The following is a 12981-nucleotide window of genomic DNA, read 5'->3' on the forward strand; positions in this document are numbered from 1 at the left end:
CAAATGATTCATTCTAGAAGTGGACTGGGTTAGGGTTAAAAATCACAAAACAGGTCTATAAATATTTAAATGAGTCTTGCTTGATTTGTCTTTCATATGGATTTCTTTTTGCAGAAAGAATTTCCCAAGTTTTTCACATTCAGAGCAAGAGATGAGGTATGGTGTAGAGCAATGCACTGGTTCTCGCTTCCCTGGGATATTTGCCATATGTATACATATATCCCCACATCCCCTCCCTCTTGCGTCTCCCTCCCACCATCCCTATCCCACCGCTCTAGGTAGTCACAAAGCACCGAGTTGATCTCCCTGTGCTATGCAGCAGCTTCCCACTAGCTATCTGTTTTACATTTGGTAGTGTATATATGTCCATGCCACTCTCACTTTGTCACAGCTTACCCTTCCCCCTCCCCATGTCCTCAAGTCCATTCTCTACGTGTGCGTCTTCATTCCTGCCCTGCCACTATGTTCATCAGTACTGTTTTTTTTAGATTCCATATATATGTGTTAGCATATGGTATTTGTTTTTCTCTTTCTGACTTACTTCACTCTGTATGACAGACTCTAGGTCCATCCACCTCACTATAGATAACTCAATTTCGTTCCTTTTTATGGCTGAGTAATATTCCATTGTATATATGCACCACACCTTCTTTATCCATTCATCTGTCAATGGACATTTGGCCAACCTCTTTTTCTTATGTTCTTCCAGAACAGTGGTTGGCAAATTATGGATTGCAGGCCAGCCCCCTGTTTTTATAACCAAAGTTTGATTGGAACAGAGGCCACACCCATTAATCACTTACTGTCTCCTGTGGCTTTCTCACTCCAGCAGCTGAATCGAGTACAGTTGGCCCTCCGTGTTCACGGATTCCACATTCGTGGATTCACCCAACCATGGATGGAATCTCCGCAGTTGGTTGTGTCCGCGGATGCAGAACCCGCGGATTCGGAAGGTGGACTGTGGTTGTGACCGACCGTACACTCCATCAGTCCTCTGGCCTTTTAAGAAAAAGTTTGCTCATCCTTATTCTAGAACAGGTGGGCTTGTTCCCAGCACAAATCCAGTCTCCACTAAAGAGTATTTTAATTCATCCAAAGCCTTACTTTCCTAGTGAAGATGCATCCTTTCTTTAGCTTCTTCATTTCCTCTTCAGTCTCCAGCACTGTCAGTTGCCTCCTTCTGGGGCCCAGTTTCCACAAGGAAACTAGGGCTTAGTGACTTCTTGAGAAATACTCTGTGTGGTGGCAGATAGAGAACAGCCTGGTGGTGCCAGCAGGTGCTGGGGACTAGTTAGGCTCCCCTGGGGCCAAGAGGCTTATGCCAGCACAAGATTCCATGCTCGTGGCTCTCCTCTGGACCATCGCAAAATCCCAAATCTCTTGAGCTCCCAATTAGAGGACATCATGAATGCTTCATTCCTGAGTTCTAAACCTGCAAACACCAGGGATCTGCAGGACAGGGCGTGGATCAAGCAGGCACGCAGCCCCAGTGTCCAACTCCACCTGTGTCTGTGTGTCCATCTGTTTTCTCTCTGGTCGGCCCACAGTTTGCAGAAGATCGCATATACCGTCACTTGGAGCCGGCCCTGGCCTTCCAGCTGGAGCTCAGCCGGTTGCGTAACTTTGACATAACTGCCATGCCCTGCGCCAACCACAAGATGCATTTGTACCTGGGCGCTGCCAAAGTGAAAGAGGGCACAGAGGTCACGGACCACAGGTTCTTCATCCGTGTCATCATCAGGCATTCGGACCTGATCACCAAGGTAGGATGTCACGGGGTGTTTCTTTCTCCCCCTGAACTTGTCACTCACGTGCTGGCCTTGCCTTCATTGAGTTCCTGCTCTGGGTCAGGCCCTGGGCTGCACTCCGGGGATCTCAGGGTGCACAGGGCACACACAGCCCTGCCCTTGTGACGGACACTCCAGTCTGGGGACGGAGTGGGAGGTGGAAAACGAAGTGGTCTGTTTTCATGGGGCGGCATGTGGATACTTCCTTCTGTCACGGAGATCTCTCTGCATGAGGAGAGAATTGGGAGGATAGAAAAGAAATATCCTGATTTGTTAAGGGGATTTTTTTATACTTGCTCATTGCATGAGTGATCATGTCCCATTGTTTCTTGCATTTAGAAAAGTGATTCATGATTATATTGTGAAGATTGCAAAAAATACTGAAAATATTTTTAAAAATGAAGGAAAAGGACCAGAATCCTGCCACTTAGGGGTCAGCCCTGTTGGTGACCCTTTCTAGGCCTAATTCCATATATGTATTGGGATTGGGTTGTAGGTGTAATGTTACAGATAGGAGCTCAGGCTGGACAAATCATTTAAAGACTTTTTTTTTTTTTTTTTTTTTTACTGTAGACCTCTTTCCATGTTAATGAAGATGATTTCCTTCATGCAATTCCCTTGCATGGATGTATATCTTGTGTGTGTAATGTTTTTTAACAAATCCCCTAGTGATGGATGTTAAGCTAATCAGTATTTTGCTGCCTCTGTCACCTAGATATTTTAATAGCTTTTATGATTATCCAGGTACGGTAAGGCCAACAGATCAGGAGACAGTTGTGATCGAAAAGATGGTTTATTTGATATCACAGATTCCAAGAGGAGGGGGCATGCTGAGCCATGGGGGCCACATGGGGAAGCACCAGGGCTGCTCAGGAGGCAGAGGGAGGGGGGATACATGGACAGGAGCCTTTATTGTGGATTCTTCAGGAAGGAATGGATGAAGCAGGGTGAACAGGCTTGGGACTGGCTGGCTTGAGTAATTTCAGCAGGCTGTGAGCATAGGGACTGTCTCTAGTTGTCTGATACCTGGCCCTGGGGTGATTAGGGCCAGTAGATAGTGGCCTGGAGGGTGAGAGCCTGACAGAGAGGTAGTTGTGGTGTGGGGTCTGGATTGTTTGGTTTGCCTGAAACGCATGCTCATGGGTGTGTTATTTACAAACTCTAGGAATTGGCTAACTCTGGGAGGGGCAGTCCCTCCAGGGTCAGCAAGGCCCAGCTGTCAAAGCCTCAGAATACAGAAAATAAAAGAGGCGCTGAATACACGAGACAGCCTTGGACATCCCTTTACCTCTGGAGGCAGGGCTCTGCCGTCTGACCTGGCACGCCTTTTGGAGGGGGGGGATGCTCTCCTTTCCCTTTGACTCTCTGGGCCCTGCGCCCCCGGCCTAGCGGCTACCCCTCTCCCCCCTTGACAGGAAGCCTCCTTCGAGTACCTGAAGAACGAAGGCGAGCGGCTGCTTCTGGAGGCCATGGACGAGCTGGAGGTGGCGTTCAACAACACCAGCGTGCGCACCGACTGCAACCACATCTTCCTCAACTTCGTGCCCACCGTCATCATGGACCCCTCTAAGGTCTCACCTCTGGGGGTGGGGCTCTCACCAGGCTCTAGGTTCACCTTCACTGGGACCTTCCTGCTTCAGGGTATCGTCTCCTGGTGCTCGATACCTGAGCTCCAGGATGCGTATGTGCGTGTCTGAGCCTCACTTGCTGCAGGTGGAGAACAAACCTTCCATCGATTAATTCTAGAACCGTTTCTCAGCCACCACCCTTAGGACTGTCCCTAAGGATGTTCCCCCTCCGTGGGCACGCTTCACGTTTCGGAAGACACAGATGCCCAAAATGTCCTTTGCAAAACAAAAGTTTGTCCTCTCCCTAGTTCCAGGCTCTGTTGGGGGCTGCATGTGGGTGGGGGAAGGGGGGTGAGAACCTGAGGTCTGTGGCTCAGCCATTCTCCATTGGCTGGTTCTTCACGAGCAGGCAGAGTTTGTGGTGGTGATTCTGGATGAAAGAAGTTCTAGTCCATCAGCTTGGCATGTGTGGGGTGCAGAGGCCCATGCTGATTCCCCAGCTCCACCAGTTTACATACTTCCTTGAAGAGAAAATGCATAGGCTTGGGATGCATGATGGAGAGAAAGACAGAGTAACATAGGGGCACTAGCTCTTACCAGCCTCAGTTTCCACATCTGTCAGTGGGGGACAAAAATACCAGCCTCTCTGAGTAATTATGGGGACGGAGTGAGATAATGAGCTTAAATGCTTAGCATGATACCTTTGATTATCATCAGCTTATAGTTAATGGCTACATGCTACGTATTGCTCTGCTACATACATGCAGTGCCTTTTGCCTTCAGTATATCTCATCTTCGTGTTATCATCAGAGCTAGAACTGTTACGAGTGTGTGCGGAATGGGTCCTGAAATTGAATTGCTGTGGTTTGTGGTAGATTGAGGAGTCCGTGCGGTCCATGGTGATGCGCTACGGCGGCCGGTTGTGGAAACTCCGCGTGCTCCAGGCTGAGGTCAAGATCAACATCCGCCAGACCACTACCGACCGCGCCATTCCCATCCGCCTGTTCATCACCAACGAGTCAGGCTACTACCTGGACATCAGCCTCTACAAAGAAGTGACCGACCCCAGATCTGGAAACGTAAGGCCGGGCTGGCTCACAGAAGTCAAGTCAAGGTGGAGGCAGGCTGCCCGGAGAGCAAGATGTAGAGTAAAACGGCACTTGGAAGCTTTGCTGTGTCAGATTGGGGCTGCTCCTCTGAGTTTTATGATAAACGTGTTAGCTTCTGAATCCCAGTTGTTCATTCCTCTGGGAAGGAGAATGAATCCAAAGTTTAATCCAGTCTAGAACCAGGTTTGGGATAAGATGTGGAATATTACGGCTGATTATAATACAGTTCCCAAGTTAGTTCAGTTAGGGAAATGGTATTTTCCCCAACCGTGTTTTGGAGTAGACTTTTGTAAAATGAATCAAATTTCCTATTGACTACTATATATACATGTAGTAGATTACATGTATATATATAATAATTTTATTTTGAAACACTTAAAGACTCTCAAAAAGTTGCAAAAATAGCACAGAGGAGAAAATTTAGGACAGAGGATACTCATGTACCCTTCACCCAGCTTTCCCCAATGATAGCATCTTTTTTAACCAGAGACATTGTCAAGACAGGAAGTTGACACTGGTCCACTTCCTGTCTTGACAAGTCTATTAACTCAAATGCAGACTTTATTTGGGTTTCACCAACTTTTACATGCACTCTGGTTTGTTTGGCGTGTGTGTGTGTGTGTGTGTGTGTGTGTGTGTGTGAGCAGTATGATAATTACAGTTTTGGAGCTGTGTCTCCACATCTGTTTCCCACAGTGGCAGAGAAGAGAAGATTACTCTCCCGGGCACTCACTTTGTTATGTGATACATGCTATGCTTCCCCTCATTGCATTTTTTATTGAAATATAGTTGATTTACAATGTTGTGTTAATTTCTGCTATACAGCAGAGTGATTCAGTTATACATATATATATACACATTATTATTTTTTTTTTTTTTCCTTTTTTTTTTTTGCGGTATGCGGGCCTCTCACCGTTGTGGCCTCTCCCGCTGCGGAGCACAGGCCCCGGACGCGCAGGCCCAGCGGCCGTGGCTCACGGGCCCAGCCGCTCCGCGGCATATGGGATCCCCCCAGACCGGGGCACGAACCCGTATCCCCTGCATCGGCAGGCGGACTCCCAACCACTGCGCCACCAGGGAGGCCCACATTATTTTTTTAATATTCTATTTCATTATGGTTTATCACAGAATACTGAATATAGTTCCCTGTGCTGTACACTAGGACCTTGTTTATCCATTCTATATATAATAGCTTGCACCTACTAACCCCAAACTCCCAGTCCGTCCCTCTCCCACACACCCTCCCCCTTCACAACCACCAGTCTATTCTCTATGTCTGTGGGTCTGTTTCTGTTTCATAAAAGTTCCTTTGTGTCATATGTTAGATTCCACATATAAGTGATATCATATGGTATTCGCCTTTCTGTTTCTGACTTTCTTTGCTTAGCATGATAATCTCTAGGTCCATCCATGTTGCTGCAAATGGCGTTGTTTCATTCTTTGTTCTGGCTGAGTAGTATTCCCTCATTGCATTTTCACTGAGGACTGGGAAGAAATAAGTTGGGCAGGAGTGTGGTTCTCTGAGACTTGCCCTCCTCACTCTCTGTTTTTCTTTCTTTCTGGTCCAGATCATGTTTCACTCCTTCGGCGACAAACAAGGGCCCCAGCACGGGATGCTGATCAATACTCCCTACGTCACCAAGGATCTGCTCCAGGCTAAGCGATTCCAGGCCCAGTCCCTGGGTACCACCTATGTGTATGACTTCCCAGAAATGTTCAGGCAGGCAAGTCCTGAGGCTGAGACTCAGCACTGCCCAGGGTCCCCTTAGAGACTCCACTGGCATCCACACCCCCCATCCTTAGTTACTCTTTTTTTTTTTTTTTTTTTTTGGCCACACCGTGCGGCTTGGGGGATCTTAGTTCCCTGACCAGGGGTTGAACCTGGGCCCACGGCAGTGAAAGCACAAAGTCTCAACCGCTGGACCGCCAGGGAATTCCCCTTAGTTGCTCTTCTGAAGACCCCACTCTAAAGAACACAGTATTCATGAAGGAAAAGAAACTAATATTGAGAATGACATCATAGTATATTTTTCTAAAACAAACCTAATTTCATCCCAGTGATAAAAAGGAATATAATATAGAAACTTTGGAAGGTAAAGGAGAGTGAAAAGAAGGAAAAAGTGACTCCTTGTCCCACGTACTAGAGACACATTGCTCACCACTCCCTTCTGGTCTTTTTAATGCTTATATTAAGTGCTGGCTACATGCCAGGAACCATTCTAAGGGTAGAGAGACCATGAGGAAGAGGATGGGGTCACTGCCTTTGAGGACTTTTTGGTCTACTTAAAAAAATAATGTTTTATGTTTTTATGATTATTAAATATACACTGGATACAGAAAAATAGGAATAAGCAAATAAAATTTCACTCATAGGTAATCACTTGTCTACCATTGAGGACTGCAGTAACATTTTAGTGTATTTCCTTCAAGTATGCTTTCCATGCCTTTATTTTTCTTACGTAGAAGGGCCTTTCAAGGAGACTGAGCACACTGGCATTGGTGATATGGGGTGCCTGTGTACATCTTCTCCATTGCCTTGTGAATGACGTTCATGAAACTGAGGTCGTGGACTTCTACTGTCCGCAGGAAAGCATCAGTGTACTTTAGGCATAGGAGATGCAGGATAGTAGGAAAAGCTGCCGTTTAGGGTCAGTAAGGCCTGGGCCTGAGTTCCAAATTTGTCCTTTGCTTCCTGTGTGTCCCTGGGCAAGTTCCTTCACCTCTCTGGGCCTCACTTTCCTCCTCTGTAAAATGAGGCTAATAATATTACCTACTTCCCCAGATTGTGGTAAGAAGTATATATGAAGTATTCAGTAGATGCTTAATAAATGGAAACTCTTATAATTGAGAATGTCATTGTCTGTATCCTTTTGCCTCAGAAGTCACAGGCCGTAGGAATAAGAAACAGACAAATCAGGAATAAATCCATCCACTTTCTTTTAGATAAAGAAACAGAGTAAGGTGGACAACCCATAAATTTGAAAACATGAAAATTTCTGAGAAAAATATATCTTATCAAAACTGACTCAAGAAGAAGTAGAAAATGTAAATAGATTATACATTGAAATTGAATTAATAGTTCAAAAACATCCATCCAGGGCCTCCCTGGTGGCGCAGTGGTTGAGAGTCCGCCTGCCGATGCAGGGGATACGGGTTCGTGCCCCGGTCTGGGAGGATCCCATATGCCGCGGAGCGGCTGGGCCCGTGAGCCATGGCCGCTGGGCCTGCGCGTCCGGAGCCTGTGCTCCGCAACGGGAGAGGCCACAACAGTGAGAGGCCCGCGTACGGGAAAAAAAAAAAAAAAAAAAAATCCATCCACTAAAATTGGGCCCAGACAGGGACTTCCCTGGTGGCACAGTGGTTAAGAATCCGCCTGCCAATGCAGGGGACACGGGTTCGAATCCTGGTCCGGGAAGATCGCACATGCTGCGAGCAACTAAGCCCGTGCGCCACAACTACTGAGCCTGTGCTCTAGAGCCCTCAAGCCACAACTACTGAAGCCTGCGTGCCTAGAGCCTGTCCTCCGTAACGAGAGAAGCCACAGCAATGAGAAGCCCGTGCACAGCAACAAAGAGTAGCCCCCACTCGCTGCAACTAGAGAAAGCCCACGCGCAACGAAGACCCAAAGCAGCCATAAATAAATAAATTTGAAAAAAAGCATTAATGAAATTGAATTCGTAGGTCAGAAACACCCATCTACTAAAATTGGTCCTAGACAGTTTTACAACAATTGTTGTCAAACCTTCAAGGGACAGATAATTCCCTTTGTATACAAACTGTTTAGAGAATAGAAAAAACAAAGGGAATGCTTCTTAACTCATTTTATCAGGTTATTATTACTTTATTATTAATCCAAGATAAGAACATTAGGAGAAAGGAAATTTAGTATCTCATTTATGAACACAGACACGAATCATAATTAAAATATTAGCAAATGAAAACCAGTAATGATTTTTGTTTTAATTTAGACTAAGTAGTATTTATCTTGTGACAGCTTGTATGGTATTAGGAAGTCTATAGTTTACCATGTTAATAGATTAAGAAAGACCTTAAATTTCTCAATAGGTGCAAAAAATGTATTTGAAAAGATAGTATCTATTTATAATAAAAGCTTTTAATAAACTAAGACTAGAAGGTTTTTTTTTTTAATTATTTCTGGCTGCATCAGGTCTTCGTTGCTGCACGCGGGCTTTCTCTAGTTGCGGCGAGCAGGGGCTACTCTTCGTTGTGGTGCGCAGTCTTCTCCTTGCGGTGGCTCCTCTTGTTGCGGAGCATGGGCTGTAGGCACACGGGCTTCAGTAGTTGTGGCACGCGGGCTCAGTAGTTGTGGCTCGTGGGCTCTAGAGCACACCCTGAGTAGTTATGATGCACAGGCTTAGTTGCTCCGTGGCATGTGGGATCTTCCCGGACCAGGGCTTGAACCCGTGTCCCCTGCATTGGCAGGCAGATTCCCAACCACTGCGCCACCAGGGAAGCCCAATGCTGTGTTTTAAATGTCTGCACATATGATGAAATAAAAATGTAAAAGCATACAGAGGACTGATGGACAGTAATTCAGGATAATAGTTACCTGAGGGGAGCAGGGGGGAGGAGGGATGGGAATGGGATGGGGAGGGGTACACCAGGGACTTCAACTGCATTTTTCTTATTTCTCTCAAAAAATCTTAAGCTACTATGGAAAAATTATGATTTGACAGATCCATGAGATAGGTGCTTGGGTATTTATTTTTCTGCATGTATGCTTTAAATAGTTCATGATTGAAAAAGAGAGAAAGCAGTAGAAAATGTACCTCCTTGCTGATGACTTCAGGTTTTTCTCTTTCCTGTCCTCTCTGTAGGCTCTTTTTAAAATGTGGGGTTCCCCGGACAAGTACCCCAAAGACATCCTGACATACACCGAACTAGTGCTGGACCCGCAGGGCCAGCTGGTGGAGATGAACCGACTTCCTGGAGGAAATGAGGTAAAGAACTGAGTCGCTTTGCTGTACAGAAGAAATGAACACAACATTGTAAATCAACTATACTTCAATAAAATTAAAAAAAAAAAAAAACTCACAGAGCCCAGCCCCTGGCCGGAATCACCCTTTAAAAAAATTTCCTCCTGGGGGACTTTCCTGGCGGTCCAGTGGTTAAGACCCTGTACTGCCACTGCAGGGGGCATGGGTTCAATCCCTGGTCGGGGTACTTAGGTCCTGCATGCTGTGCAGTGTGGCCAAAAATAAATAAATTCCTCCTGAAGAAACAAGCCCGTTTTCTCATGCATTCGTGTCCTCGCCAGGTGGGCATGGTGGCCTTCAAAATGAGGTTTAAGACCCTCGAGTACCCAGAAGGGCGCGACGTTATCCTCATCAGCAATGACATCACCTTCCGGATAGGATCCTTTGGCCTTGGAGAAGACCTTCTGTACCTGCGGGCATCCGAGATGGCCCGGGCAGAGGGCATCCCCAAAATCTACCTCGCTGCCAACAGTGGGGCCCGTATCGGCCTTGCGGAGGAGATCAAACACATGTTCCAGGTGGCTTGGGTGGACCGGGAAGACCCCCACAAGGTACGTCATAAAGCTGGGGTGGCGGTGTGACTGCACTAAGCTCATGTTGTATTTTCTGTGGGGTTGACAGCACCTCCAAGGGGGCGGAAAAAATCTTTTTGCTCTTTGTGTAGACAGCATAGATATCCATGAAGTACATAAACAGGCATTAAAATTTCATGGGAGGGGGTGACGATTAGGAAAAAAGGTCTAAATGGGATCCTTAAGGGGACAATAATGAAAAAAAGTTATTTTTTATGTCAACACAGAGTTAATACATACTGAGCATCTCTTGGAACGCAGTGCACACCGAGGATGCAACTGTGAATGATAACATAATCCCTGGCCTCAGGAAGTTCTTAAAAATCATCCAGGGGACCTAGAGACACCAGCTACCATAAAAAGCAAAATGAATAGAGAAAAGCATACATCTTGTGATGTGAAAATGCAGGGGACAGAGTCATTCTTTGCAGCCGGAGCATGAGTTCTCGAGGGGGTGGTATTGCCCCCGCCGAGGGGGTGGTATTGCCCCCTCCAAGGGGGCAAAAATTATTCTTTTCATGTAAAAAGCATACACACACATATATATGTATACATACATACACACATTACATAAACAATATATCTACAATAAAATTTTATTGGGGGCGGTGTTGGCATTAAGAAAAAAAAGCTCCGTAGGGGAAAGAGAATGAAAAGATGATTAAAAAACATTAAATCAGAGAGCCCAGGAAGAAAGTGAGGTTGTGTTGTAAGGACCAGTGGAAAGCACAGAGCAGACCTTCAGTTTCTTGCTGTTATTAACATGGTATTAACATCAGACAGGTGACTGTTATTAACATGGTGTTATTAACACCCCGCCCCCCGCCCACCCAACACTGTGTTGACATTAAAACAAAACAAAACAGTGGCTGTTGAGTGCAGGAAGCTGGACTCATAGCCTTACTGAAGTATATATTTTTAAGGGAATTAAATACCTGTACCTGACTCCCCAAGACTACACCACAATCAGCTCCCTGAACTCCGTCCATTGTAAACACATCGAGGAAGAAGGAGAATCCAGGTAAATAACTTACCAGGCAGCTCCTTCATTTTGCCTGTGGTTAATTTCAGCTACTCCCAGGGGAATCTCCCTCTTTCGCTTCTGGGCTTGTGACAGTATGTCAAGCAGGTGGTAGTGTTTGTACAGTGGGACCCCCGAGCTCCACGGGGGGCACTGATAGCTCCGACACCTGGGGCATCCTTTAGGGTGAGCCCATCCTTGTCATCCCAAAATGAGGCACGCCCTTCACAAAAATAACGCATCGTGCAAGGAGAATTAGGTTGGATTCCCACAGTGTCCCCAGAGCTACAGGTTCACAATTTGTGACCAAATTAGCCAAACTGACCCAGCAGTGATTTGGTGAGCTGGGAAGATGCAGGGGGGGCCTGCTCCGTGAGAACGTCAAGGGCAGTACCGGCTGTCTTTTCCAGGGAAGGTTGTGGGTTTTTAAAATCAGATTCTGATTTAAATCAGAATTTCCCAGGCTGAGTTCCCTGGAATGTTAGTTGGTGATTTGGGAGGATGGGAGGAAGTGAAAATTTTCCATAGTCAAGTAAGTTTGGGAAACACTGGGTTAAATGAGATCCAACAAGCATCTTTATTGCAGGCCTTCTCAGAACATTTAATGCACTGAAATGCCTTGTGAGTCCCTAATGGGTTAGGCTGTACAGTGTACCTATATGGCCGTGGAATCTTGATTGATTGATTATGAACCAAGTGGCTTCTCCTTGTACACCCCCATGTCTCTGTAGACCAAAGGCTATTCTAGATTGCTTCTGGAGGAATGCAGGGTGGGATGACATTTCGTTAGGACAGCCTCTGAACAGGCAAACTTTATCTTTGGTTGGAGGGGTGATGATTATCAATGCTGTACGTGCCCTTCTAGAAACTTTAGGGCCAGTCATCAGGGGCCTAGACCCCTGCCTTCATCTCACCTCTGGCTGCTTTATCACTTTCCAGTCCCTCACCTTGCTTAGCCTTCCTTCCTCGGGTCCTTGGGAAACGCATCAGTCTTGGATTTTTCTGGGCTAGAGCTCAGTGTTTAACTCGCATTTGGTTCTTGAAGGTATGTCATCACGGATATCATTGGGAAAGAGGATGGCCTGGGCGTAGAGAATCTGAGGGGCTCAGGCATGATTGCTGGGGAGACCTCCCTGGATTATGATGAGATTGTCACCATCAGCTTGGTGAGTCCCCTCCTATTTTCTTTTCCGTCTCAACTTTTTATTATAGAAACTTTAAAATAGTCAAGAAGGCAAAGAGAATTGCTAATGAGCCCTATGTACTCACCACCAGCTCCAACGGTTATCTACGTGTAACCATTCCTACGTCCCCAGTCCCTCTGCTCCCCTGTTCTGGAATATTTTAAAGCAAACTCCACTTATATCTTTCCATCTGTAAGTACCCCAATGTGGATCTTTACTAGATTAATGCTCCCTCCTCATTTTTTAAAAACATAACCACAGTACTGTTACACCCAACAGTATCAATGGCAATTCTTTAATATCATCAGAACACAGTTTGGGTTCAGTTTGAATAGTTATCTCAAAAATATCTTGTTAGGGCTTCCCTGGTGGCGCAGTGGTTGAGAGTCTGCCTGCCGATGCAGGGGACACGGGTCCGTGCCCCGGTCTGGGAATATCCCACATGCCGCGGAGCGGCTGGGCCCGTGAACCATGGCCACTGAGCCTGCGCGTCCGGAGCCTGTTCTCCGCAACGAGAGAGGCCACAACAGTGAGAGGCCCGCGTACCACACAAAAAAGAAAATCTTGTTAGAGTTGTTTGGTTTGAATCAGGGGCCAATCACCTCTTATTTAAAAGGTACTGAGTACTTAGAAGAACTTTTGTCTGATTTTAACTGGTACTAAATGACTCTCTTCCCGCTCCCCAGTTTGGCCTTTTCAAAAATATTTTCTGTTTCTGGTAGAGTCGTAGTAATAGTACTTTT

General features: G+C 46.2%; 1 protein-coding gene across 2 annotated transcripts in view; it reads left to right on the forward strand.

The window, feature by feature from the left end:
* Positions 1-12981, forward strand: part of ACACB (acetyl-CoA carboxylase beta) — a 121667-nt gene that overhangs the window by 93127 nt on the left and 15559 nt on the right. For both annotated transcript variants that reach the window (XM_082640282.1, XM_082640283.1), the window contains 9 exons: positions 115-156; positions 1548-1763; positions 3203-3358; positions 4231-4434; positions 6033-6188; positions 9303-9425; positions 9743-10012; positions 10957-11054; positions 12100-12220. In XM_082640282.1, the coding sequence (XP_082496408.1) occupies positions 115-156; positions 1548-1763; positions 3203-3358; positions 4231-4434; positions 6033-6188; positions 9303-9425; positions 9743-10012; positions 10957-11054; positions 12100-12220 (1386 nt within the window). The remainder of the gene's footprint in view (positions 1-114; positions 157-1547; positions 1764-3202; positions 3359-4230; positions 4435-6032; positions 6189-9302; positions 9426-9742; positions 10013-10956; positions 11055-12099; positions 12221-12981) is intronic.

The sequence above is a fragment of the Mesoplodon mirus genome (genome assembly GCF_964341445.2).
Source record: "Mesoplodon mirus genome assembly, chromosome: 13".
Classification (NCBI taxonomy): domain Eukaryota; kingdom Metazoa; phylum Chordata; class Mammalia; order Artiodactyla; family Ziphiidae; genus Mesoplodon; species Mesoplodon mirus.